We start from the raw sequence: 26,410 nt of genomic DNA on the forward strand, positions 1-26,410 counted from the left end.
ATTCAACTTCTGAAGTTGAGCGCGAGATGACATTGTGCGTATAAATATTGAGTGGGCGGGACTCATTCTGCACCGGTGCACCTGATAGGCTCCRTGAATTGGTCGGATAATGTATTCTTAATTTACTATATGACGTGTATGTGTGCATGTTGATGTGTGCCGTTTATAGCTATGCTGTTGTAGTTTTTGGTGGCAAATGCCAACTGATATGCCAATATGATGATGGTGCTTGACTGGTCAAAGATCTTCTAAGAACTTCCAAGAAAATGAGTTCAATGTTTGTTCTGTTAGTTATAGATATTCATATTTAAGATAGATTTTAAGACAGATCCATGCTAATCTTTAACCAACCATTGATCCAAATGTTGTTTTATTAACCATTTCCCATACTATATGCCATACAAACAAACGGTGGCATATTCTCAAAATGCTTTTCTTAGACTTCTAACATGCGTTTTCCACCCCCTCCCTTTCCCTTCTCTCTTATCTTTGCCTTCAACACCAAGTAAGCCTGAGGGATAAGTATAGATACTTTTGGCCACACACCGGTGGCTACACGTATTAAGTACTGCCCAATGTGCTATTGATACATTAGCTATTTGACAGATTGCTTCATGATTATGCCACAAACATTTACTTATCCTACATTTTACAGAAATATAAGGAAATATGATCTCACAAAGAGTACCATGTGACCTATGATAATGAGTGGTTACAGTGGCTATCATATAGCTTGATGCCACCAGGGCTACAAAGATCATGTGCAGCTAATTTGTTTAGGACAKTTTCCTCCTGTATACAATGAGWATGTTGTCACTTGTGTTTAGTAACCTTACTACGGCGTTGTAGATGTGTCAGTCACAGGTTTAGACTCGTATATCCTAAAACGGACTCACATGAGTCATATTTCAATCAGTGTCCGTTGGGAAAGTGGGTGAGTCTGTATTGTCTCCCGAGCTTAGCAAGCATGAACACCTGYGCKCTATCCTGATTGTGACATGTTTTATTAATTAGGCTGCATAGTCATAATGTACATACCTGATCCACACAAAACACAGAGGAGAGTTACAGTTGAAGTCGGAAGTTTACATACACCTTAGCCAAATACATTAAACTCAGTGTTTCACAATTCCTGACATTTAATCCTAGTAAAAATGCCCTGTCTTAGGTCAGTTAGGATCACCACTTTATTTTAAGAATGTGAAATGTCAGAATAATAGTAGAGAGATGATTTATTTCAGCTTTTATTTCTTTCATCACTTTCCCAGTGGTCAGAAGTTTACATACACTCAATTAGTATTTGGTAGTATTGCCTTCAAATTGTTTAACTTGGGTCAAACGCTTCAGGTAACCTTCCACAAGCTTCCCACAATAAGTTGGAGAATTTTGGCCCATTCCCCCTGACAGAGCTGGTGTAACTGAGTCAGGTTTGTAAGCCTCCTTGCTCGCACAAGCTTTTTCAGTTCTGCCCACAAATGTTCTATAGGATTTAGGTCAGGGCTTTGTGATGGCCACTCCAATACTTGACTTTGTTGTCCTTAAGCCATTTTGCCACAACTTTGTATGCTTGAGGTCATTGTCCATTTGGAAGACCCATTTGCGACCAAGCTTTAACTTCCTGACTGATGTCTGGAGATGTTGCTTCAATATATCCACATAATTTTCCTTCTCGTATTGCCATCTTATTTTGTGAAGTGCATCAGTCCCTCCTGCAGCAAAGCACCCCATAACATGATGCTGCCACCCCGTGCTTCACGGTTGGGATGGTGTTCTTCGGCTTGCAAGCCTCCCCCTTTTTCCTCCAAACATAACGATGGTCATGATGGCCAAACAGTTATATTTTGTTTCATCAGACCAGAGGACATTTCTCCAAAAAGTACGATCTTTGTCCCCATGTGCAGTTGCAAACCGCAGTCTGGCTTTTATGGCGGTTTTGAGCAGTGGCTTCTTCCTTGCTGAGTGGCCTTTCAGGTTGTGTTGATATAGGACTTGTTTTACTGTGGATATAGATACTTTTGTACCTGTTTCTCCAGCATCTTCACAAGGTCCTTTGCTGTTGTTCTGGGATTGATTTGCACTTTTCGCACCAAAGTATGTTCATCTCAAGGAGACAGAACTCCTTCCTGAGCGGTATGAGGGCTGCATGGTCCCATGGTGTTTATACTTGCGTACTATTTTTGTAAAGATGAACGTGGTACTTTCAGGCGTTTGAAATTGCTCCCAAGGATTAACCAGACTTGTGGAGGTCTACAATTGTTTTTCTGAGGTCTTGGCTGATTTCTTTTGATTTTCCATGATGTCAAGCAAAGAGGCATGAGTTTTAAGGTAGGCCTTGAAATACATCACAAGTACACCTCCAATTGACTCAAATTATGTCAATTAGCCTTCAGAAGCTTTTAAAGCCAGACATCATTTTCTGGAATTTTCCAAGCTTTTTAAAGGCACAGTCAACTTAGTGTATGTAAACTTCTGACCACTGGAATTTGTATACAGTGAATTATAAGTGAAATAATCTGTCTGTAAAGAATTGTTGGAAAAATGACTTGTGTCATGCATAAAGTAGATGTCCTAACTGACTTCCAAAACTATAGTTTGTTAACAAGACATTTGTGGAGTGGTTGAAAAATGAGTTTTATGACTCCAACCTAAGTGTCTGTAAACTTCCGACTTCAACTGTACATATTATTGCAACCACAATTTCAGAGAAAACAGACCAAATGTGTTGCCAAAGGTTGAGTGTCTTCCCAGTTTAGGAGAGCCCCCTTGAGCTTCAGCTTGGGTTAATAAACTATAGATCTGGGGAAAGTAAATATAGGGAATGAAACAGAGCACCCCTGAAGAATCACATACATTTTATTTGTTAAGTCAGTCAGACAGTTTTCCACATTTTGAAATTCGCCCCCCCCTCTCTGTTATGAATTGTGTTTATAAGCAATGTCCATTACTCGCCAAATCGTCTGACTTCTGTCAATTTCCCAATTTCTCACCCTCCACTGTTGTCACTGTGTGTCTCCCAGCAGCATTGAAGGCTTTGAAGACCTCCATTAGTCTCTCATAAGTATTATAATAACATTAGTATCAGTGCCCACACAGGTAATAGCCACTAGCAGCCTAATCCAGCCTGGGATGAAATTAAAGAATCCACTCCCTATAATCTATAATAATCTCTGGTTCGGTGTTATTTCCCAGGGGGGATCATAACAATGACGCAGTAAACCAATCAGGAAGTCAACTCACCTTCATCTTGGCCTCAAAAGGCATCAGTCAGGTCTAGCATGTTACAGTGTTTGGTAAAAATGTACATTAAATCATAAAGCATACATTACCCATCTATAAGTATRTTATAAACATGACATTATAGCTACATAGAGCATTGTGATGTTCTGACCCTAATAAATGCGACATGTAATTCTCCTCGTCTGGAGATGGCAATTCAAAAAGTCCAAAAGTATATCATTTCACTTTGACCAATTTATGTAACAACGAGCAGGCATCATGTGACATCAGGCCTGTGAAGCAGTGCCCTCAGTGTACTGATGAACAGAGGGGTTACCGCCTGGTTTGATCTCTCAATCATGCACTGGCGTTACTGGTTGTGTAATAATGTGGCAATTAGTGCCCATGAGTAAGTGTTCTATGCAGCACACACTGTGCTTGAAAAGATCCTCCAACTTTTACTCACTCTGGCTTTGAAATGGACCGACAGAGCGCCATGAAGTCCTGTCGAAACAATGTCGTGGTCAAGCGATCAAAGGACATGGATCTTTGATTGTGCGACACTGCTTTATTTTATATATATATATATACTGTATATTATATAATTTTAAAACAAGGTGCATATACAAAATTCTGCACTTGATTAAGAATCATCGAGGATAAAAGGTGCTCACAGAGGCACACATTCCAGTAACCAGGATTTCACCTTCCTTTAAAAGCTACACAGAGTGGGAATAGTTTTAACAGAGGCCGACTATTCCACTCAGCGGCTCCTTAGTATAAAAAAAGTACCTTTCCCTGTCAGGCTTCTGAATCCACACACACACACACACACACACACACACACACACACACACACACACACAACACACACACACACACACACACACACACACACACACACACACACACACACACACACACACACACACACACCCACACACACAACACACACACACACACAACACACACACACACACACACACACTATGTACCAGACTAAGCCTAGTCTGTGTGACCTTTGACTCAACGGGCAGCCAGTTGAGCTCCTGAAACTGGCTCCTACCAATATGAGTACGTGGGCTCAGATTCAACGCCAGCTTAATCAACTTGTTCTGGGCTATCTGAAGGTTGCTTTTTAGTAGATTAGTTAAGCCTTCGAACCATGAAGTGCTATTGTAACGTGGGGGAAATACACCAAAATATTTAATTCCTGTAGTCGTACTACGCCCCCTTTTAATATGCGAGGTAGGTCCTTGGGACTAAGCTAAACATAACAGGTTCTTTGCATCAAAAAGTGGAGCATGGGAATCAGACAACAACAATTTATTTTCATCGTCAGAAGAAAGGCCCAATCTCCTGGCCTACGTAATGTCCATATACCATCTTCAGCTCCAGGAGCGCCATACAACTGTCCTACAAGACAGACTTCAATATCACACAAATAACACTAGGTTTATACATTCCATTCACATACTCAAACAGACAATAATAATGTGTTGCCAGAGTCACGGAGGGCGTGCCCAGGGAGGAGAGAAAAGCCTAGGTGGAATATGGACGCCAGTGCCTAAACACACTACATGTACAATAAGTCATATTTCTCATACTTTGTTAAAAAAACACCATCACCACTCCCGCCCTCCCAAGGCCAGCCGACCAGCACATAGTAAGGTGATCCCCTGAATGACACAAACAGGAAGGGTTTTATACAAAAGGCCACACCCTTAAATAACAATCACACACACCTGGCRCAGGCAGACCAACAAGTGTGCTTTCAAAATAGGTAGACGGTTCTAACCCGTTACACTAGCTTAGTCAAAATGAGTGCATTAGCTAGCCCTTTCTTACCTAGTACCTTAGTGGCCATACCCCCCCTCCCATGTTGCCATCTAGTGTACATTCTAAGTAATTGCCTGCTGTTTTGGCTGAGTACCTCTCCTGCTAGCTGTACACTGATGCCTGAGGACTTGCTTCGTTTCAATTTAGACCCCAACAGAATTGCTTCTGTTTTGCAGAGGTTCAGAGATACAGTGAGGGAAAAAAGTATTTGATCCCCTGCTGATTTTGTACGTTGCCCACTGACAAAGAAATTATCAGTCTATAATTTTAATGGTAGGTTTATTTGAACAGTGAGAGACAGAATAACAACAGAAAAATCCAGAAAAACACATGTCAMAAATTTTATAAATTGGAAATAAGTATTTGACCCCCTCTCAATCAGAAAGATTTCTGGCTCCCAGGTGTCTTTTATACAGGTAACGAGCTGAGATTAGGAGCACACTCTTAAAGGGAGTGCTCCTAATCTCAGTTTGTTACCTGTATAAAAGACACCTGTCCACAGAAGCAATCAATCAGATTCCAAACTCTCCACCATGGCCAAGACCAAAGAGCTCTCCAAGGATGTCAGGGACAAGATTGTAGACCTACACAAGGCTGGAATGGGCTACAAGACCATCGCCAAGCAGCTTGGTGAGAAGGTGACAAGAGTTGGTGCGATTATTTGCAAATKATTCACTGTTYAAATAAACCTACCATTAAAATTATAAACTGATCATTTCTTTTCAGTGGGCAAACGTACAAAATCAGCAGGGGATCAAATACTTTYCCCCCTCACTGTAGCTTGTTGTCTATGAGCCATGCATTGATGTTAGTGAGCTCTGCACTCAGTATACTCTCCAGTGTGGTTTAGTTTTGTGAGACACCAAGAGTGCAGAGTCCTCTTCATACAGAAACAGGTGACATGAGCAAGCATCCTTTATATCATTAATGTACAGTAGGAATAACAGAGGCCCTAGCACGCTCCCCTGTGGCACGCCACGGCTTATGTGTAGCCTCGGAGGGCAAACCATTTACCTCAACCACTTGTTCCCTCCCCAACAAGTAGGACTCAACCCATTCAAGAGTCGTACTACCCAACCTTCTCTCTTCTTGTCTCAGCCGATGTAMATTTTTTGGGGTCACAGACTGTCTGATTGGTTGTGTAAACGTTCTGAAATTGCTAAATGTTTTACTGTGATTTCACGGGAGCCCAGGGCGAAACAGAACATATTACACACCATAATCTGTGTAGAAATCATATGTGCTATCTAATGTTGTGTACACAGGGGGGTCAGGGGATATGTCTGCTTATGGTTTCTGAACAGGAAGCACCACATAAACAAATTACAGAGCTGAAGTGTTCCGATTTTTCTGAGATTAGGTGGCTTTGTTGCAAAACAGCCTAATCATACAAAATAACAACACCTGTGAGCTGGAGGAAGATTTATGGAATCTCCCAGAGTCCAAAAGTTCCCCTCTGTTTCTGAGAAAAGCTCTTAACAGATCCCTAAAAATATTTTCTACGGATATAGCACTTCATTTTTCATATACACTGTAAACAGTTACAGTATAACCCACTGGGCACAGACATCAATTCAACGTCTATTCCATGCTGGGTCAACGTAATTTCATTGAAATGACGCGGAAACATCGTTGATTCAATCAGTGTTTTCCCAGTGGGTACCCAATACCTGCTTTTCTTCCTTACACAGCAACTTGATCATAACTCAAGAATGATTTCTCAAATATTAATTTCTACTTTACTTCATCTTCCAACAATTCCATGTGCATCTATTCATTCATCCATCAATTCACTCATATATTAATTTACTTCCTGCTTTTTCTGTCGTTTCACTTAGTTACAGTGCAGTTCACTGTTTGTGAGCGTCTGCACAGTACCAGAAACCTCACTGTATCTGGTTATTTTACAATTGCTGCCCCCTAGTGAACCTCCTATCAGTCGAATGTTCTACAGTGGAGGACAGTTACTGAGGCCAGCTGCAGAGGCACACATAGCTGAGCCCAGTGGAGCTTTGCCAAACACAAAGGCTTTGACCTCCTATGGGGCTGGGGACAGACCAGATTATGTCCCAGATAGAAGATAAACATAATTTGTCAGCATTTTTTAAAACACAAGAAAACAAACATGATCAAATTAGGACTTTTTGTAATGTCAAGCAGACCCTTGAACCCTAAGTATGAGGCACCATTAAATCCTCCATGAGAAATCATTTTGGAGACATGGTCTTTCCCACTGGGATGAGCATTTCTGTCTCCCCTGTGTGCTCACAGGCACAGTGGCTCCCCACATCAAATTTGTTTACATGGCTAGTTTGTAGGGGATTGGGGTACAACCAAGATTGTTTGCGTGGCTAGTCGTCTCTCTCTCTCTGTTTGCATGGCTCTTGTTACCAGCGAGGGGCCGAAGGTGACGGGGGTTGGAGGAGATGGCCTGAGTGAATCAGGGTTTTGCCCAGTGTGCCCATTTCATGGGCAAATGAGGGATCACTCCTCTGTGTGGTGAAAGATGGTAGCACAGACGGGGTGCTTGTTGCTAGGTGGGACAGTGGAGGCAGACAATAGTGGTGCTTCCAGAACTGACAGCGCCTGACTGGGCCATTTTTAACTGGCGGCAGGAGAACAGGAGATCACAGTATTTAATAGCCAAACAAATAAAAGATTGATGATAGTATCATGGCTATGAACACCGAGTTTACAAAACATTAAGAACACCTGCTCTTTCCATGATAGAGACTGACCAGGTGAATCCAGGTGAAACCTATAATCCCTTATTGGTGTCACTTGTTAAATCCACTTCAATCAGTGTAGATGAAGGGGARGACACAGGTTAAAGAAGGATGTTTAAGCCTTGAGACAATTGAGACATGGATTGTGTATGTGTGCCATTCAGAAGGTGAATGGGCAAGACAAAACAATKAAGTGCTTTTGAACGGGGTATGAGAGTAGGCGCTAGGCACACCGGTTTGTGTCAAGAACTGCAATGCTGCTGGGTTTTTCACATTCAACAGTTTCCCGTGTGTATCAAGAATGGTCCACCACCCATAGGACATCCAACCAATTTGACACAACTATGAGAAGCGTTAGAGTCAACATGTGCCAGCATCCCTGTGGAACGCTTTCGACATCTTGTAGAGTCCATGCCCGGATGAATTGAGGCTGTTCTGAGGGTAAAAGGGCAACTCAATATTAGGAAGGTGTTCCTAATATTTGGTATACTTAGTGTAGAATAAAATAAGGTTAAACCTACTGCAGTTAATCTACTTCATGCATTCTCTCAGAGGCATGCATGGTTCATTAATACATTTACTTACAGACCTGGCAACGACCATAGGCAGGGGTTAAGTTTGTTTCACCTCCTTGAATGGACAGTGATTTTCAAAATACAACGTGCTTATAGTATTTTTTAGATACAGTAAATTCATGTGACCTTAAATTCACTTTAAATAAATTAACAGAAGAGTTCTTGCACCAGAGAGCTCAGGAGAGAGATCTCTGACATCTCTACCAGCCCTGAAGGTTTTTCTATGTTATGAGTGAAAACACTAATAGTTACAGAGCAGGAATATAGAGTTTACTGTACACAAAGCCCTTTGCTACATTTCCCATCGCCTGCAGGTGTGTGCGTGCTCCAGGCACCTGGGTACCATGGGGACTCTGTGGATCTCTAGGATAGGATAAAGTAATCCTTCTAACCCCCCCCCTTAAAAGAGTTAGATGCACTATTGTAAAGTGGTTGTTCCACTGGATATCATAAGGTGAATGCACCAATTTGTAAGTCGCTCTGGATAAGAGCGTCTGCTAAATGACTTAAATGTAAAATGTAAAATCTCTGACCCCAGGGAAGTAGTGAGGAGTCTGAGCCTTGCAGCCTGGGTCAGGGCCTCTCCTATCAATCACAGACTGGTCCAATGACCTCTTCATACAGGCCTCACTCTGTCCAACACTTGCATTTGGTTTGTTTTCTCAAAGAGTGTCACGCCCTGATCTGTTCCACCTGTCCTTGTGATTGTCTCCACCCCCCTCCAGGTGTTGCCCATCTTCCCCATTATCCCCTGTGTATTTAGACCTGTGTTCTCTGTGTGTCTGTTGCCAGTTCGTCTTGTTTGTCAAGTCAACCAGCGGGTTGTCTCAGCTCCTGATTTTCCCCAGTTGCTCTTTTCGCGCCCTCCTGGTTTTGACCCTTGCCTGTCCCGACTCTGAGCCCGCCTGCCTGACCACTCTGCCTGCCCCTGAGCCTGCCCGCCGTCCTGTACCTTTGCCCCTACTCTGGATTACCGACCTCTGCCTGACCCTGAGCTCGCCTGCCGTCCTGTACCTTTGCCCCACCTCTGAATTACCGACCTCTGCCTGACTTGAGCCTGCCTGCCGTCCTGTACCTTTGCCCCACCACTCTGGATTATCGACCCCTGCCTGCCTTGACCTGTCGTTTGCCTGCCCCTGTTGCCGTTACAGACGTTGTTACTTCAACACAGTCTGCATTTGGGTCTTATTGAAACGTTATAAAGAGTCAATTCCCACGGCAGATAAACATCATAGGCTCAATTACTATTGTGTTTATGTATACTTAGATGGTATCTGCCTCCTTGAGAGGAAACATTCTGTATTATTGCAGCACTATAGACGTCAGTTGGATTGACATCCTGAACTACCCCTCTTCCTTCCAAGGTGGGAGCACTGCAGTATATAAAGACCAGATTTTACCATTACCAGACTACCAGTACATCATAAAACAGTTCCCCTTTTCACTTCTATCGTCAGATACAATACAATCTGAGACACTTGGGGAAGTGAAACCTTTTGATCGCTACTCTTCTTGTCCTCATTAAGGACATTTTCACGCTTGCTTTATCTCAGAGGATGAGCAATTSAACGCTGGATGCCCCACGAGAGCTATGATTTGCAAGAGGCCTTCAACCCACTTCCTGTCTGTTGGTTTGTTGGCAGGAAGTCAGGTGACTCATCGTATCCGGCCTGACAGTTCTTCTCTTTGTGTTCTGAGTGGGCTGTGTGTCATGAGTTACAGAGATTCAGTGACAGGAGGAGCTGACCCTCTCTGTCGCTGTTTCTGTCTCTGTCTGTGTGTCTTTTTCTCTGTGTGACAATGGTAATCGATGTAGGAACTGAGATCAGGAACAAATACTGTAGCCAATTTTATCTGCTTAAAAGTCCGTTTTCCCACGCTAATGGCGCTTTCAAGTGTAACTCAATATTAAGTTATTAATTTTGCTTAGTAATATTATCAACACACTACATAATAACAGTGTATGCATGCCATTCTGATATCTTGCTATCTGTGCTATGTCTACCCAGGGCATGGATGCGCCTAACAGGGGAGACACACTTGAGCGGTGAGAAGTACCAGGAATGTCAGCAGTGCTGGGCTGGGTCGTCTTCAGAGGGGAACTAGAACTGGATGTGGAGATGAAACGGCTGCAAGGGACGACTTCATTAGTTTGGACTACAGGAAAAGGAGGTCCGATTACACCCCCATTCTCATCGATGGGGCTGTAGTGGAGCAGGTTGAGATGTCCACATCAACAACAAACTATCATGGTCCAAACACACCAAGACAGTCGTGAAGAGGGTACGACAAAGCCTATTCACCCTCAGGAGACTGAAMAATTTAAACCATTTGGCATGGGCTTTCAGATCCTCAAAAAGTTCTACAGCTGCACCATCGAGAGCATCCTGACTGGTTGCATCACGGCCTGGTATGGCAACTGCTCGGCCTCCGACCGCAAGGCACAGCAGAGGGTAGTGCGTACGGCYTAGTACATCACTGGGGCCAAGCTTCCTGCCATCCAGGACCATCTATACCAGGCGGTGTCAGAGGAAGGCCCTAAAAATKGTCAAAGACTCCAGCCACCCTAGTCATAGACTGTTCTCTCTGCTACCGCATGGCAARCGGTACCGGAGCACCAAGTCTAGGTCCAAAAGACTTCTTAACAACTTCTACCCCCAAGCCATTAGACTCCTGAACAGCTAATCAAATGGCTACCCAGACTATTTGCATTGCACCTCCCCCCACACTTTTACGCTGCTGCTACTTAATAGGGCAGTTAACAGGGCAGTGAACATTGCTACCTTATAGCCTAGTGCTCAACCAGGAGAGCCAAGGAGATKAATCTTGTGTGTTTCCCTCCCTCCTGCCTACTGGCAGTTTGTCAAGTGAAGTTCAAGGCCATGTTACCCATCAGCTGTAAGAAGCATAGACCATCCCCCTTGACCTGCAGTGCAGGAAGTGTTGGAATTTTCTCAGTGGCGTTACGATGTCGGCAGCCAAGGACAGCAGGCCGCACGGAACTGGCCTCTGTTTCAGAGGATGAATAAATGTCATCTGCCCTCAACCTCCCTATCACTTAACGGTATTGCAAAATCACTGCAGCGTTGTGACAATGTTGCTCTTTGTTCGTTATGAGGCAAGAGTTTTTATGTGTTGGGACTGCTGTATTTTAAAGGTGATATCGTTGAATGTAACAATACCAAGTGCTCTGCAGTTTTACGCTGGAATTTGACATGGGCATGAATGTATTATGTAACAGGTACTTTAGTTTTGTTTAGGCGATCATGAAGAGACAATGCGAGTGACACTTGTGGTTAGGATCACACTGGCTATTCAGCGGCACACAGAGGTGATGTTCTATTTGATCTCTATCTCTTTCATACAAGCATACTATGTAAAACTGAAAATGTATAAATTCTATTTAATACAGATTCTTTTCTGTATAGGTCAACATTACATTTCAACTGAATGGGCTACCATCTGTTTTGACCACACACACTGYGAAAGCAGGCATTCCTGTGGGCTGTCCTCTGATCAGTTCTGGCAGACGCTCTGATTCCAGAGTATTTCAGCAATGACATGCGGGCTGGGGAACACTTGTGACAGATATGAGGAAGATATGGTCTCTAGTTTAGATAACCAAAATATTGACGTTGAGTGCACAGAAAGGTTATGATACAGTTTTGTCATTTTCACTGTAAAAAGCCCATTTGAGCTGTCAACGACTTGTTTAAACGTGTTTATTTGATATGGTGATGTTCTTTGGTAGATTACATAAGGTTTCCCAAGTGTACCATGCCATGTAGCCAAGATGTTATTGATGCATGCTAAATACACTAATTGTTCAGAATCATTCTACCGCAAATATTGCATGTTTTCAGTAAGATAATTGTCAGCATCTAGCTAACAACGTGCTGGTTAGGCAACAGTGGTTTTGTTTTTTGCAAGGGATCAACACCCAACTACATTAATGGGACGTTGTGGGACATTCTTGCCATGCGCCCCTCCCTGTAACCCAGTGCGCAGACTCATCACACTCCGCTGTCAGGGCAAGGCATACTGACGGTATGGCGGCAGGATACAGCAGGAAGGATGCTACTGTCGCCCGTGATGTGTCTTTCACCAACAGAATGTGAATGGAATATCGACGGTAAAGGGAAAGGATACCGCAATAAAGGCCTGTCTCCGTGAACTCCGAGATGGCCAGGCTCGCCGACTACTTCGTGGTGGTCGGTTACGACCTCGATAAGAGAGGTGAGTTTTGGGCTAGCTATTTTCCTAAGTGCTAGCTAGCTAATGCTGGCGTATTAGCAGCGGTTCAGCCCTGGTAAACAGGAGGAGAGGGAGGCGGGGACGGGACGAAACGGCGTCCCACAGTTGTGGGGTGTCTTATCCGGCAGGGCACTGAACTACAAATCGCGGATGTCAAAGGCCTCTCGAGATTAGCCAGCCGTCTGGTGTTATTTCAAACCACGAGGAAAGAGTTTGAGTGAATGTCTGCGTTCCATTTTCTTTTATGTCATGCATAATTTTCATAACCATATCTAGCTAACTAATAACTTAAGTGAACTTGCAAGCTAATTAGCTTGGTAGAGGATACTTGTTAGCTTAATAACGACATGTTTGGCGGCGTTGGTTAGAGTAGATTTCTAGTTAATATGGGCTTATTAAACCAACTTGTTATTTAACTAAAGTGAAACTATTTTATSTCACCTCTCGCCAAGCTAACAGGAATGAGTTAGTAAAGCAAACGTCACACATTCGTGTCGAGATTTTACATGAGGTCGAAATTATAAGGACTAACTGGTCATATTGAGAAGCAAAGCAAATCTTTGCTTGATAAACGCGTACTATTCTTACTGACAATGCTTGTGAACAACTAACGTATGTTTTAGAAWTGGAAGTATTGTTAGTTTTCTTTTGTCTGTTTTTGTTTGTGGACTAACCTAGATGGCTTTGCCCCTCCCCAAGCCACTTGAACCAGAGTGTACAGAACCGAGCCCAGTAGATGCTAAGTGTTCTTCCTGTTGTGTTGTTGCGGACGCTGAGTGTTTGGGACCGTTATCTGACGCTCCCCCCGGTTTGCGCGGTGGCATAGATCCGTGCGGTATAATGGCATGTTCACCATGGAATATTATAGCCGCCTTATCCGATGAATATATTAAGCTATTTGGAAACTTGTAACGTCTTTTATTTATAGAATGGATTCTGTTTATGACTCATTTAGATGGAGCATGCAGAAACATCGTAGCATGACAATTCCTCAGCGTCTAAAATCAAGCAATAACTGACTTGTGTACCTATTTCTTGGTTGGACAATGAACATTTGTTTTTCTTTGCATACATTTTAATGCATGTCTGTTTTGAAGGGGGGCAATCCCTGCAAGGTTCAGCGGGCAGGATGTTATAATGTGGACGTTGCACACTGCAGAATGTATCTCCTTCCTGTATCTACCCTGCTGTTCTTGCTGCTGAATGCAGACGAGGCCTGTAAAGCATCTGGGAAGCAGACATTAAAACCCCCAAGCGCTGAGATGATCAAGGAGAAACAAGGCCTCCGTACCCAATAAAAAAAACAAGAATCAGGGATGATGATTTGTCTGTCGTTGAAACCCTTTTACAGCAGCCCAATGCATAATATATACATGCATAGTAAATCACTTGCTGCAACATATGCATCTGACATTTTATTCTTTAAAGTATGCATTTTACTTTTCAACAACACAAGCTTATTTTAGTCTTACCACCTGTTCCTGAACACTGACTCCATACTCATTACCTAAAGTGGATACCCACTCTTCTGCAATCAGATCGATACTCCAATTTGATACTCTTTATACCGTTAGGCTAATGCATGCTCCCAGGGGCAATGACATTGTCTTCTGACATCATTCTCACATGCCAGAGAGAGCTTGGTGCTCCCTGACATTTTGACAGAGCTGCAGCCTGCCTGTCCTGCGATGTCCTGAAAGCACAGGTGTGGAGGTGTTGCTTCATCTGTGTTTTGACTGACGCACACACACACACAGGCCTGGAATGTTTCACAACTGCTGACTGACAGTTTGGGTGTGTGAGCTCATCTGTGTTTGTAAGTTGCTTCCACAGACTTGAGTTGTTGAAACATCACTGTATTTCTAGAGAAGATGCTTCCTGGGTGATTACGTCATCAACATAACATTCAGTGATGGAGAAAAGCTTTTACCTGCATACCTGAATTAGAGTCGACAGTGTACAATGTAAAGCATTCATCAGTTGAATTATTTGAAGAGGATATCCAGACGAACAAAACCTCTCTGCACCCTGTGGGGCAGGTTTTGCTACTGTACTGTTTGCAGGGCACGCCCCTGCCTTGATGATCGCTGCCTGCAGCTCCCATTCACACACTCTATTAGTCACTAAGGTGTCAGGTTGCCTGATGATTGTGCTCAACCCAAACTCTCATCGATCAGATAGACTTCACATGGGGAGCCAAGATGGCCGGTCTGTGGCCAGGGTGTGGTCAGCCTGACTGGGGTTTCTTGTGTAGCTCTGTTTTGACAGCCGTCCCCTTTTGTGCTGAGAACACTGCGGCGAATCGGATGCTCCGTTCGCGGTGCTCCCGGCCCAAACAGGAAATAGGAGAGCGGACCCTTGGGAGACGTGTTTAGAGCGAGAATCCAGATTGTCCCTCTGTGTGTTTGTGTTCTATGAAAAGGGGGGTGGGGGTGTGTGTGTTCTCATGTGGGTGGGGAGTTGTCGTTAATTTTGTAGAAGCCAAGGGCCTCATTCCATGATCAGCCRCAACACACACTGCTCTCCGTTCTGACCCCTTCTTTTCTACCTCCCTCCCAGGCAGCTGGAGGAGTGTTACTGTTTGTGTATGCCGAAGTGGGGGACTAGACAGAATGCACAGCAGTTGTTTTTCACCCAGGAGTGACAGCTCTGGCACTGAGAGAGCCTGGRCCAGAGCTCAGCACTGTGCCTCTGCTCCCTTTACAAGAGCTAGAGGTGAACAGATCTGTATAGAGGAGAGAAGCATGAAGAATGTCACCTACTGTAGTGTTGTGTCCAATTCATTATAATATGAAATACCTATCAGCGACAAGTGAGAAGCATTCTTGTCATTGACAGCCAGGAGATTCGCCCACTGCTTCTTTAGGTCAGGTGCATAGATATGCCTACGTTTTGCTGGACAATTTGAATCCGCTTTACATTTGGAGACTGCCAGAGTGAGACTGAAACACCACAACAACCAATGCAGAGGAAAAGGACACGCGCGAGGAAGAAGGCGAGAGAGAGCTTGCCAGCACTCTTCTCGATCTGTGGGCTACCACTTCCTCCCTGGTTCCAGAGCAGGCCAGGCTGCAGCCACTCAGGACCTCCAGAAATAGACCTCACAATCTGTCTTTCATAGGGGACGGGGTGCTGCTGGAAGGGGGACAGAGCTGTGAGTGTGTGTGTGTCGGAATGTCTCTACCATKGGACTCGCCATGGTATCTTGGTAACGTTACCATCTCCCTGTCTGTTAGGCTGTAAACAGACACTGCTTGTCTCCGTGTGGAGCTACACTGAATACTGGCTGGTCTGGTCTCTCTCAGGGCTTGCGCCGGATACTTCTCTCCCTGCAGACATGATGTAAAGTGACTCTCTGGTCCCTGCTCTGACCTGGATGTAAGCCTACTGCTCTTATAGTGAGGGACTTTTGTTTATGTCCCTGCCCCAGCCCGGGGCTGTGTGTGCGTGTGGCTGTTTCATCGCAGTCTGTCTGCTGTAATGAATGCTCCTTATTCAGGAGGCAAACGAGTGCCCCAGGGCCCTGCAGCCTGCCCTCAGTGACCCACTTCTAGAAGCTAGTGATGGGGATAAAAATGTATACAGTTACATATTGGGATATTATTTGACGATGCATCTTATTGTTTTGCAAATAGAATTTTTGTGATAGTGTGCTGTACCTGCACCAATAYTCCAGTATTTTTCCTTCATGGCTTGTACTCAATCTTCTTTTTTATTAGGTGGCCAATCGTGAGAATCGCAATACATATTGTATTGGCACCTAAATATCGTGATAATATTCTATCGTGAGGTCCCTGGCAATTCCCAGCCCTGCTTTGCTTTGATGGTCTTCCTTGGAATTTGGAGAATTTATCCCCCTCACCCTTCTCCTCCTGCTGTTACCCCTCAGGGCAGGACTGGGGCAATCCTGTTCCCAGTCAGCCTGGGGTTAGAGGAGTAATCGTTCCAATCCCCCAAGGGTATATCAGTGGTGGGACTAGATTATCTATGATCAAAGACCACCTCCCCATCATCATCGCCATCAAAGAAAGGAATTATAATCTGGTGTCCCACTGTATTTCGCATAATCCCGCACACATCAGCTGATTGGTTGAAAGGGACAGGAAGCAATATTGATTGGTCCTGGGCCGGAAAARGTTGCACCTGATTGGATGGTTATTTATCTCTGGTGAATGGAAGATAAAAAAATAATATATATATGTTATTTATCTTTTTTTTTTTTTTTACAGTTGTCAACCCCACTCCCTCCCCTCTCCCGGGGAAAGCTGTTTGATTTCTGGGTTTCAGATTATTACTGTGTGTTGTTCACCCCGCCCTCCCGGTTGTTTTTTGTATGCACCTGTTTTTGTAGGTCACTCCAGATAAGATTGTTTGTTAATATGCAAATGTACTGTGTTCCTCAAAGTGTGGTCCACTGGCTCTTTTCTAAGGCGTCTTGCCTTAGAGATTTGTTATTTACCAAATTACAATGATTGCCCCAAAGGCGGCCGCTGCTTCATTTGTGGGGGACGACCTGTTWACTGTTGCCTTTGTATTAGTAGGCTACTTTTCATTTAAGTTTCAATTGGCTAGTCCGTCAAGCCATCTCCTGCTAGAATGAAAGATAATCATCTTCTAGTGATCTATTGATAGGATAGGTGCCTGTCAGTCACAAAGCGAGCTATGACAGGGAAATGCAGTCTCTGTCTGTCCCGCCTCCCGGTACAATTTGTGTGCTTTGTTTGGTTGCAGTCAAATTTCTTCACACAGAGGAGGGAGAGAGCATGATGCTCGTGAATTTGCACGTCCCCACGTAATGTAAGTGGTAACGATGAGTCGAAACCCACTTAGCCAAGTGGGTTATTGTTTTCTGGCACATTCATTTTCTTTCACGTTTCACATAGCCAGCTATGMGGAGTCAGAATCTAATTTAATTTGTCACATGCGCCGAATACAATAGGTATCAGGTAATGTTTACTTAAGAGCCCTTTCCCAACAATGCAGAGTTATAAAGAACAATTAGCCAAATAAAAAAAGGAAATAGTAACACAATGAAATCACAATAACGAGGCTATATACAAGGAGCACTGGTGCAGAGGTACCAGGTAGCTGATGTAATATGTACATGTAGGGGTAAAAGGGACTAGGCAATCAGGTTACATAATAAACTGAGTAGCAGCGTGTGAAAAGGGGGGTCAATGCAAATAGTCTGGGTAGCCATTTGATTAACTGTTCAGCAGGCTTATGGCTTGGGCGTAGAAGCAGTTCAGGAGCCTTTTGGTCCTAGACAGTCTGACTTGGGTGGCTGGAGTCGCMYAATTTTTAGGGCCTTCCTCTGATACTGCCTGTTATAGAGTTCCTGGATGAATTGGTATGCGAATTGGAGATGATGGTGTTGTGAGCCATGACCATCCTTTCAAAGCATTTCATGGCTACAGATGTGAGTCCTACAGGCAATAGTCATTTAGGCTCCCGAGTGGCGCAGCGGTCTAAGGCACTGCATCTCAGTGCTAGAGGCGTCACTCCAGACTTTGTTTCGATTCCAGGCTTTATCACAACCGGCCGTTATTGGGAGTCCTATAGGACGGTGCACAATTGGCCCAGCGTCATTAGGGTTTGGCTGGGGTAGGCCGTCATTGTAAATAAGAATTTGTTCTTAACTGACATCATTAGGTAGTGTAAATAAGATGGATAGATATGATGATTAGGGCCCTCACGGAATTCCGGCGTTAAATCGGAATTTAACAATATGTATTGAACATTTATTTTGCCCAAGTTTATGCCCAAGTTTATCATAAGACATGAACAGAATTCATCAGTGATTTGTATTTCCTGCAACTTTTTGAAGGGGCAACGAGAATGCCACTGTCTGTGTATTGGTGTACCACTTTCTGTAGCCGTTGGCGATGATGCTAATGAAAACTGTCTTCTGGTAGATGGAAAGGCTTTCCCAAAAATCCTTCTCAATTAAATGTTAACTACAAAGTAGCCTATGCTTAACTGTCAAAATATCATGATTATTTTCATCAATCCAGTGGGTATTTGGTTTGCAAACTCTACCATCCAATGTGTGTTAAAAACGTAGCTGAACAGCCTCTTCCTAGGTGCACACATGAATTAGTGTAATTACTAGTGGTCGACCAATTAATCGGAATGGCYGATTTTAATTAGGGCTGATGTTATGAAAACTTGAAATCGGAAATCCGTACTTTTGGAYGCCAATTTTATTTTTWATTTTTAACACCTTTATTTAACTAGGCAAGTCAGTTAAGAACACATTCTTATTTTCAATGACGGCCTAGGAACGGTGGGTTAACTGCCTTGTTCAGGGGCAGAACGACAGATTTTTACCTGGTCAGCTCAGGGATTCAATCTTGCAACCTTACGGTTAACTAGTCCAACGCTCTAATCACCTGCCTCACGAGGAGCCCGCCTGTTACGCGAATGCAGTAAGAAGCCAAGGTAAGTTGCTAGCTAGCATTAAACTTATCTTATAAAAAAAACAATCAATCAATCAATTAATTATAATCACTAACTACACATGGTTGATGATATTACTAGTTTATCTAGCGTGTCCTGCGTTGTATATAATCGATGCAGTGCGCATTCGCGAAAAAGGACTGTCGTTGCTCCAACGTGTACCTAACCATAAACATCAATGCCTTTCTTAAAATCAATACACAGCAGTATATATTTTTAAAACTGCATATTTAGCTAAAAGGAATCCAGGTTAGCAGGCAATATTAACCAGGTAAAATTGTGTCACTTCTCTTGCGTTCATTGCACGCAGAGTCAGGGTATATGCAACAGTTTGGGCCGCCTGGCTCATTGCAAACTAATTTGCCAGAATTTTACGTAATTATGACATAACATTGAAGGTTGTGCAATGTAACAGGAATATTTAGACTTATGGATGCCACCCGTTAGATAAAATATGGAACGGTTCCGTATTTCACTGAAAGAATAAACGTTTTGATTTCGAGATGATAGTTTCCGGATTCGACCATATTAATGACCTAAGGCTCGTATTTCTGTGTGTTATTATGTTATAATTAAGTCTATGATTTGATAGAGCAGTCTGACTGAGTGATGGTAGGCACCAGCAGGCTCGTAAGCATTCATTCAAACAGCACTTTYGTGCGTTTTGCCAGCAGCTCTTCGCAATGCTTCAAGCATTGCGCTGTTTGTGACTTCAAGCCTATCAACTCCCGAGATTAGGCTGGTGTAACCGATGTGAAATGGCTAGCTAGTTAGCGGGGTGCGCGCTAATAACGTTTCACTCGCTCTGAGACTTGGAGTAGTTGTTCCCCTTGCTCTGCATGGGTAACACTGCTTCGAGGGTGGCTGTTGTMGATGTGTTCCTGGTTCGAGCCCAGGTAGCCGCGAGGAGAGGGATGGAAGCTATACTGTTACACTGGCAATACTAAAGTTCCTATAAGAACATCCAATAGTCAAAGGTTAATGAAATACAAATCGTATAGAGAGAAATAGTCCGTTAATTCCTATAATAACTACAACCTAAWACTTCTTACCTGGGAATATTGAAGACTCATGTTAAAAGGAACAACCAGCTTTCATATGTTCTGAGCAAGGAACTTAAACGTTACCTTACTTACATGGCACATATTGCACTTTTTTGCATTATTTAAACCAAATTGAACATGTTTCATTATTTATTTGGGGCTAAATTGATTTTATTGATGTATTATATTAAGTTAAAATAAGTGTTCATTCAGTATTGTTGTAATTGTCATTATTACAAATAAAATAAAATAAATCGGCCGATTTAATCGGTATAGGCTTTTTTTGGTCCTCCAATAATTGGTATCGGCGTTGAAAAATCATAATCGGCCGACCTCTAGTAATTACACCTAAAAGTCTACATTTCTCAGGTTTTTCACAGACCTCAAGTGGTCTCCTGTTGGACTTGCATCACATTCTGTGGTTTCTCTATTAAAGTGTGATTTTGATAGGCATCCTACAGCGATTTAAAAAAAACAACAACGCTTTTACTGTTGAAAAGCGATACCCCAATTCTAAATATAGTAATGTACACACAGTAAAGGGTAAAATAATGTTTTGAGCAAAAGTTCATGGAGTAGGGCATTCAAGGAGTTGGTCTGATGGCAGTCGTGATGTCATCAGCCTCCTGCCTAGATTCTGGAACAGTATAGGAAGAAAAGAGGAAAGGCCCACCCCCCCACTTGTGCTATGTCATAACTAACCTGGACCACCTATTGACATGTGCCTTTTTAAGTAAATCTGGTGTTTAAATKAGGTGAAAATGAGACTGAAGTGACATTTTAAGACAGTGGCTTGAATCTAATCAAATCAAACTTTATTTGTCACATGCGCCGAATACAACAAGTGTAGACTACYGTGAAATGGTTACTTAAAAGCCCTTAACCCACAGTGCAGTTCAAGAAGAGTTAAGAAAATATTTACCAAGTAGACAAAAATAAAAAGTAATAATATAAAGTAACACAATAAGAACAACAATAACGATGCTATATACAGGGGGGTACCGAGTCAGTGTGCGGGGGTACAGGTTAGTTGAGGTAATTTGTACATGTAGGTGGGGATGAAGTGACTACGAATAGATAACAAACAGCGAGTAGCAGCAGTGTACAAAAGGGAGGGTGTGTCAATGTAAATTGTCCGGTGGCGATTTTACTAATTGTTCAGCAGTCTAATGGCTTGGGTGTAGAAGCTGTTGAGGAGCCTTTTGGTCCTAGACTTGGAGCTCTGGTACCGCTTGTCATGCAGTAGCAGAGAAAACAGTCTATGACTTGGGTGACTGGAGTCTCTGACAATTTTAATGGCTTTTCTCTGACGCCGCCTATTATATAGGTCCTGGATGGCAGGAAGCTTGACCCCAGTGATGTACTGGGCCATTTGCACTACCCTCTGTAGTGCCTTACGGTCAGATGCAGAGCAGTTGCCATACCAGGCGGTGATGCAACCAGTCAGGATGCTCTYGATGGTGCAGCTGTAGAACCTTTAGAGGATCTTGGGACCCATGCCAAATATTTTCATCTAGGTTGTGCCTTTTTAGATTTTGAGACAATTGACTACTAACAAATACTTTTTCACTTCTCTCATTGACTTCCCAAATTCCGGCATGGTCTGCTTGGTCTGTTTCGCAAGCGTTCCCGGAAGTCTCGCGTTGTTGCGCCTCTGGGTTTAGAAATTCTGTGGCTATATCATCCACTGCCTCTTTCCTGTGTCGGCCAGCGGAAGATCAAATGTAACAGCGTGACGTTTTGACACCTTGGAGATAGACTCCTACCTTCTGGATGGTGTGGGGTTAGGACGATACTTTTAGATGGGACAGCTACTAGGATGGCCATGGGAGGTAGACACTAGTACCTGGGGAGCTGGTTAAGGGGAAGAGGGGCATAGGGGAAGCGATAGTGATGGAGGGAAAAAACGATAGTTGCATATCGCAATATTGTTATGGACGCCATATTGTGCCCTTGGTCACCACAAACGACTTCACATCGTAGATCTTAATACAATAGAATCGTGAGAATTGCAATCCATATCGTATCGGCACCTATTTAGTGATAGTATCGTGAGGTCCCTGGCAATTCCCTGCCCTAGTGAGTGAATCTACTATCCCTCAGTTTACTTGCTCTATGTGAAGTGTAGGGAGAGGGTTTTGATAAGTTTGATTGCTGTAAATCTATTGTTTTAATTTCCTGAGCCACCCTCCCCTGTCCCAATCAGAGGAGATCATTGGGAGACTACTGCATGGTCAGTAAGCCATAGGCCTTCTGTCTGTTGTGGTCAATCTCCGTGGTCAATGCCCTGTGTAACAGCTCTCCTCATAGTCACTCTGTTCTCTGTTAAACAAGGCCKCACCAACAAATATTAAAATGTTTTAAACTTCAAAGAGATATTGAACAACCCACTCGTCACTTTTTCAAAATCCCTCGGTATAGGGTGTCTATATACGGTATACCGCCCTAGCCTAGTTGATGATCCCTGCTCTAGAAGTCATTGACCACTACAGGCCTCAACTGTAGGCTTTCTATTAGCATACCATTATGCTAACATGCTGAAGAGTGTCACTGATTAAAKCTGGAGATATTTGGATCCTTTCCCGCTAGTCTGTCTGCATACAGCTGTGATGTGAATGTGATATGTTGGCAACTCTAGTTTAGTAGTTTGTCACCTAACAGACTGTGTGCTACCTGGCCAAGAGTGTGAGTAGTGCAATGTGTGTGTGTGCCATGCTCCACAAGGAATGTGACGCTTATGAACTGTTGCAAGATCAGTTCTCCTTGACCCCTTAACCTGACCCCGTCCAAGATAAGTGAAAGCCAAAACACTCTTTCTAGACCAGGGCTCTAAGGGCTTTGAGACAGGGCGGGTAGATGCTGTATATGCATACCGGTAATGTAGAAAAGACGGGCTCAAATGGAGAAGTCTGATACAGAACAGACACTTAGATGTCAGACTTCTTTTCTAATATCAAACTGATTTCACAGTGCTAAGATTCACTGGAAAGTTCACCCGTGTGTGTGGTCATGGCCAGAAAGTAGTAGAGTAGGAAGAGAAGGAAACAGAATATAGACCTCTGAGACAAGCGCAGACGACTGCAAAGGAAGTGAGTTATGTTTATCAGTCGACCATATTTGGAGGCGAATAGTGACCTTGACTGTTTTGCTGTAAAACAATTAAAGCGAAGTTAAAGCGAAGACTTGTTGGTCACATCTCTCTCTTGTCTGAATGGTACCATATTCTCTATGTAGTGCACTGCTTTTTGACCAGGACGTGAATTTCGGGTAGCCTACATAGGGTGCCACAGCCTCTCTCTCAGAATTGAGTATTTCCTCTCCTTGAAAGCCTGCAGTTTTGTTTTTGGGGCGGGTGTACGTTTAGCGGGAAGGATGTGAGTTGAGKTTTTTTTGCACAAAGAAAATTACCCTCGCGGTCACCATGGCGRCGGCAGTTTCCCCCTTCTGGTCTGTCTGCAAGCCAGTGTTGGTTGCTACTGGAGATCACTTTAAAATGGATTGGGTTTATCTTTCTTTGCATAGTGATTTTATTTATTTCCTGGTCTCTTCTATTTCCAAATTCAGAAAATGACAAAAGTTTGAGATATTTGGATCCTATTGATTKATTTATTTATTGCCATACTCTCCAGTGACCAGTCACGTTGTACATCCCACCCAGTGTCTGAGCCAAGTAGAGGCCTGGGTCTGGGCCTGCTCTGCTGCTTTTAATCAGAGAGAGTGACTCACCCGCACCCTCATTCATATTACACCGCTGGCTGGCTCGCACGCATAGAGAGAGGACTGTGTCAGAGTGGGTGTGGTGATGGACTTGAAAATGATATAATTTTGTGTTATGTGTGTTGAGTAGGTTTATGGCCTGTATACTGTGTGCGAGGGAGAAAGAGTGCGTTGTGCATCGGGCCTGTAATGGATCCACTATTCCGGCCATGTGTGGTTTGGCTGCAGGAGCCTGAAAAATGCAGAGCTGCACAGTGCAGTAACCATGGCACGCTAACCTTGTTGGTGTCCTGCCGTCTTTTTTTTATCAGGTAGAAACATACTTGATCATGTTGAAACTATGAAGATTAGATCAAGATAATGACCTATGTGCTAAGGATAAGTGGTGTAATGTGATGGCAGGCCCCAGAGCAGCTCCCCTAGTCACCATGCAGACACACACACCATGTGCTAATTTATCCTGTGAGTTGCAGTAACCATGGTAACCAGCTGTCACGTCATGGTGGTTTGGAGACGAAAGCGAGAAGCTGTGGTTGTGGTCTGTTCTGATGCCAAGAACACAACACACACACACAGGGCTGTTATCAGCCTACCTTCAAATCTAATTGGTCAYACACATTTTGTAGATGTTATTGTGGGTGTAGCGAAATGGTTATGTTCCTAGCTCCTATGGTGCAGTAATACCCTTGACTGTCCATCCAAGACCATATGATCATTTTCAGTCTACAGCCAGTCACTATTACAACTGCCTATCCTCCAAGATGGGCTCCCGAGTGGTGCAGCAGTCTAAGGCACTGCATCTCAGTGCTAGAGGCGTCACTACAGACACCCTGGTTTGAATCCAGGCTGTATCACAACCGGCCGTGATTGGGAGTCCCATAAGGCGGCGCACAATTGGCTGGGTTTGGCCGGTGTAGGCCGTCATTGTAAATAAGAATTTGTTCTTAACTGAATTGCCTAGTTAAATAAAAAGATCACTCTGTGTTTCAGCCACTGGCTCTATGATAATTTAAGGCAGGGTTTCCCAAACTCAGTCCTAGCACCCCCCCCCAACTCATCATCAAGCTTTGATTATTTGAATCAGCAGTGTGGTGCTAGGGCTAAAACCAAAACCTGCACCCGGGGGGGTGGGCGGGACGCAGGACCGAGTTTGGGAAAACSCTGATCTAAGGCCCCCATCTCAGCGTAGGACGCCTCCCCCACTTCAACTCTGACCCTGTGTCACCGGTTTCTTACCTCTCACCTTTCTCCACCTTTTCTACTCCCTTCCTCTCTTCCTCCAGTAGTTTTTACCCAACAGCAGGTCCTGCTGATAGTAKTGTGTCTGACATTCCCTCACGCTGCCCGGCTCAGTTCACATTCCAGTCACGCTCCAGTCTGAATGCTCTGCAAGGAAACCCTGCTCTTACATCAGACTCTGTTACTTCATCACCCAGGAGACAACTATAGTCTAGTTTACCTGACTGTCCATGTTGGCCCAGACTCACTCTGCTGAGGTTTCACTGATAAGCTTACAAAGTTGTGCCTGAGCCAAGACAATCAGKGTCTYTCACCGTATCTAATTTAGGCCCAAGAGCCCAGTTTTGAGAGTTCCCGCCTGTAACWGACCTGATTCAATGAATCAACTGGGCTTTTATGATTAGTGGAATCAGGTGTGTCAGTACAATGCTGGAACAAAATCCTGCACAGTCCCTGTGGGTCCCCTGGAGTTCGGACCAGGATTGAGAACTCTGGTTACTATGGTCTCTATAAGGGTGAGGTCTAAAGAACTTAGAACTATGGTCAGGTCTGCTACCAACACGTCAGTTGTCTAGTGGCTACTTCTACCTGATGCTAGGGGAAGCACTACAGTACTGTCTGAGACATTTCCTCTTCTCTGGAAGAGCAGAACCACCCGGTCAATACCTAACATCTGTTAACACATTTAAACATTTAAGTCATTTAGCAGACACTCTTATCCAGAGCGACTTACAAGTTGGTGCATTCACCTTATGATATCCAGTGGAACAACCACTTTACAATAGTGCATCTAACTCTTTAAGGGGGGGGGGGGGGGTTAGAAGGATACTTTATCCTATCCTAGGTATTCCTTAAAGAAGGGTGGTTGTTTCAGGTGTTTCGGAAGGTGGTGATTGACTCTCGCTGACCTGGCGTCGTGGGGAGTTTGTTCCACCATGGGGTGCCAGAGCAGCGAACATTTTGACTGGGCTGAGCGGGAGCTGTACTTCCTCAGAGGTAGGGAGCGAGCAGCCAGAGGTGGATGAACGCAGTGCCCTTGTTTGGGTGTAGGGCTGATCAGAGCCTGAAGGTACGGAGGTGCCGTTCCCCTCACAGCTCCGTAGCAAGCACCATGGTCTTGTAGCGGATGCGAGCTTCAACTGGAAGCCAGTGGAGGAGCGGGGTGACGTGAAGAACTTGGGAAGGTTGAACACCAGACGGGCTGCGGCGTTCTGGATGAGTTTAGTGTTTAATGGCACAGGCAGGAGCCCAGCCAACAGCGAGTTGCAGTAGTCCAGACGGAGATGACAAGTGCCTGGATTAGACCTGCGGCCGCCTGTCCGTGTGACTTGGCTAACCGGCT

At 44.0% G+C, this 26,410-nt stretch overlaps 1 protein-coding gene across 1 annotated transcript in view; it reads left to right on the forward strand.

Moving 5' to 3' along the window:
• Positions 1–12,364: 12,364 nt before the first annotated feature.
• LOC111951396 (myotubularin-related protein 5-like) overlaps positions 12,365–26,410 on the forward strand; it is a 95,423-nt gene continuing 81,377 nt past the window's right edge. Inside the window, 1 exon segment of the mRNA XM_023969459.2 lies at positions 12,365–12,592. Within this exon segment, the coding sequence (XP_023825227.2) occupies positions 12,538–12,592 (55 nt within the window). The 5' untranslated portion in view covers positions 12,365–12,537.

Source organism: Salvelinus sp. IW2-2015, linkage group LG24, assembly GCF_002910315.2.
Source record: "Salvelinus sp. IW2-2015 linkage group LG24, ASM291031v2, whole genome shotgun sequence".
NCBI lineage: Eukaryota > Metazoa > Chordata > Actinopteri > Salmoniformes > Salmonidae > Salvelinus > Salvelinus sp. IW2-2015.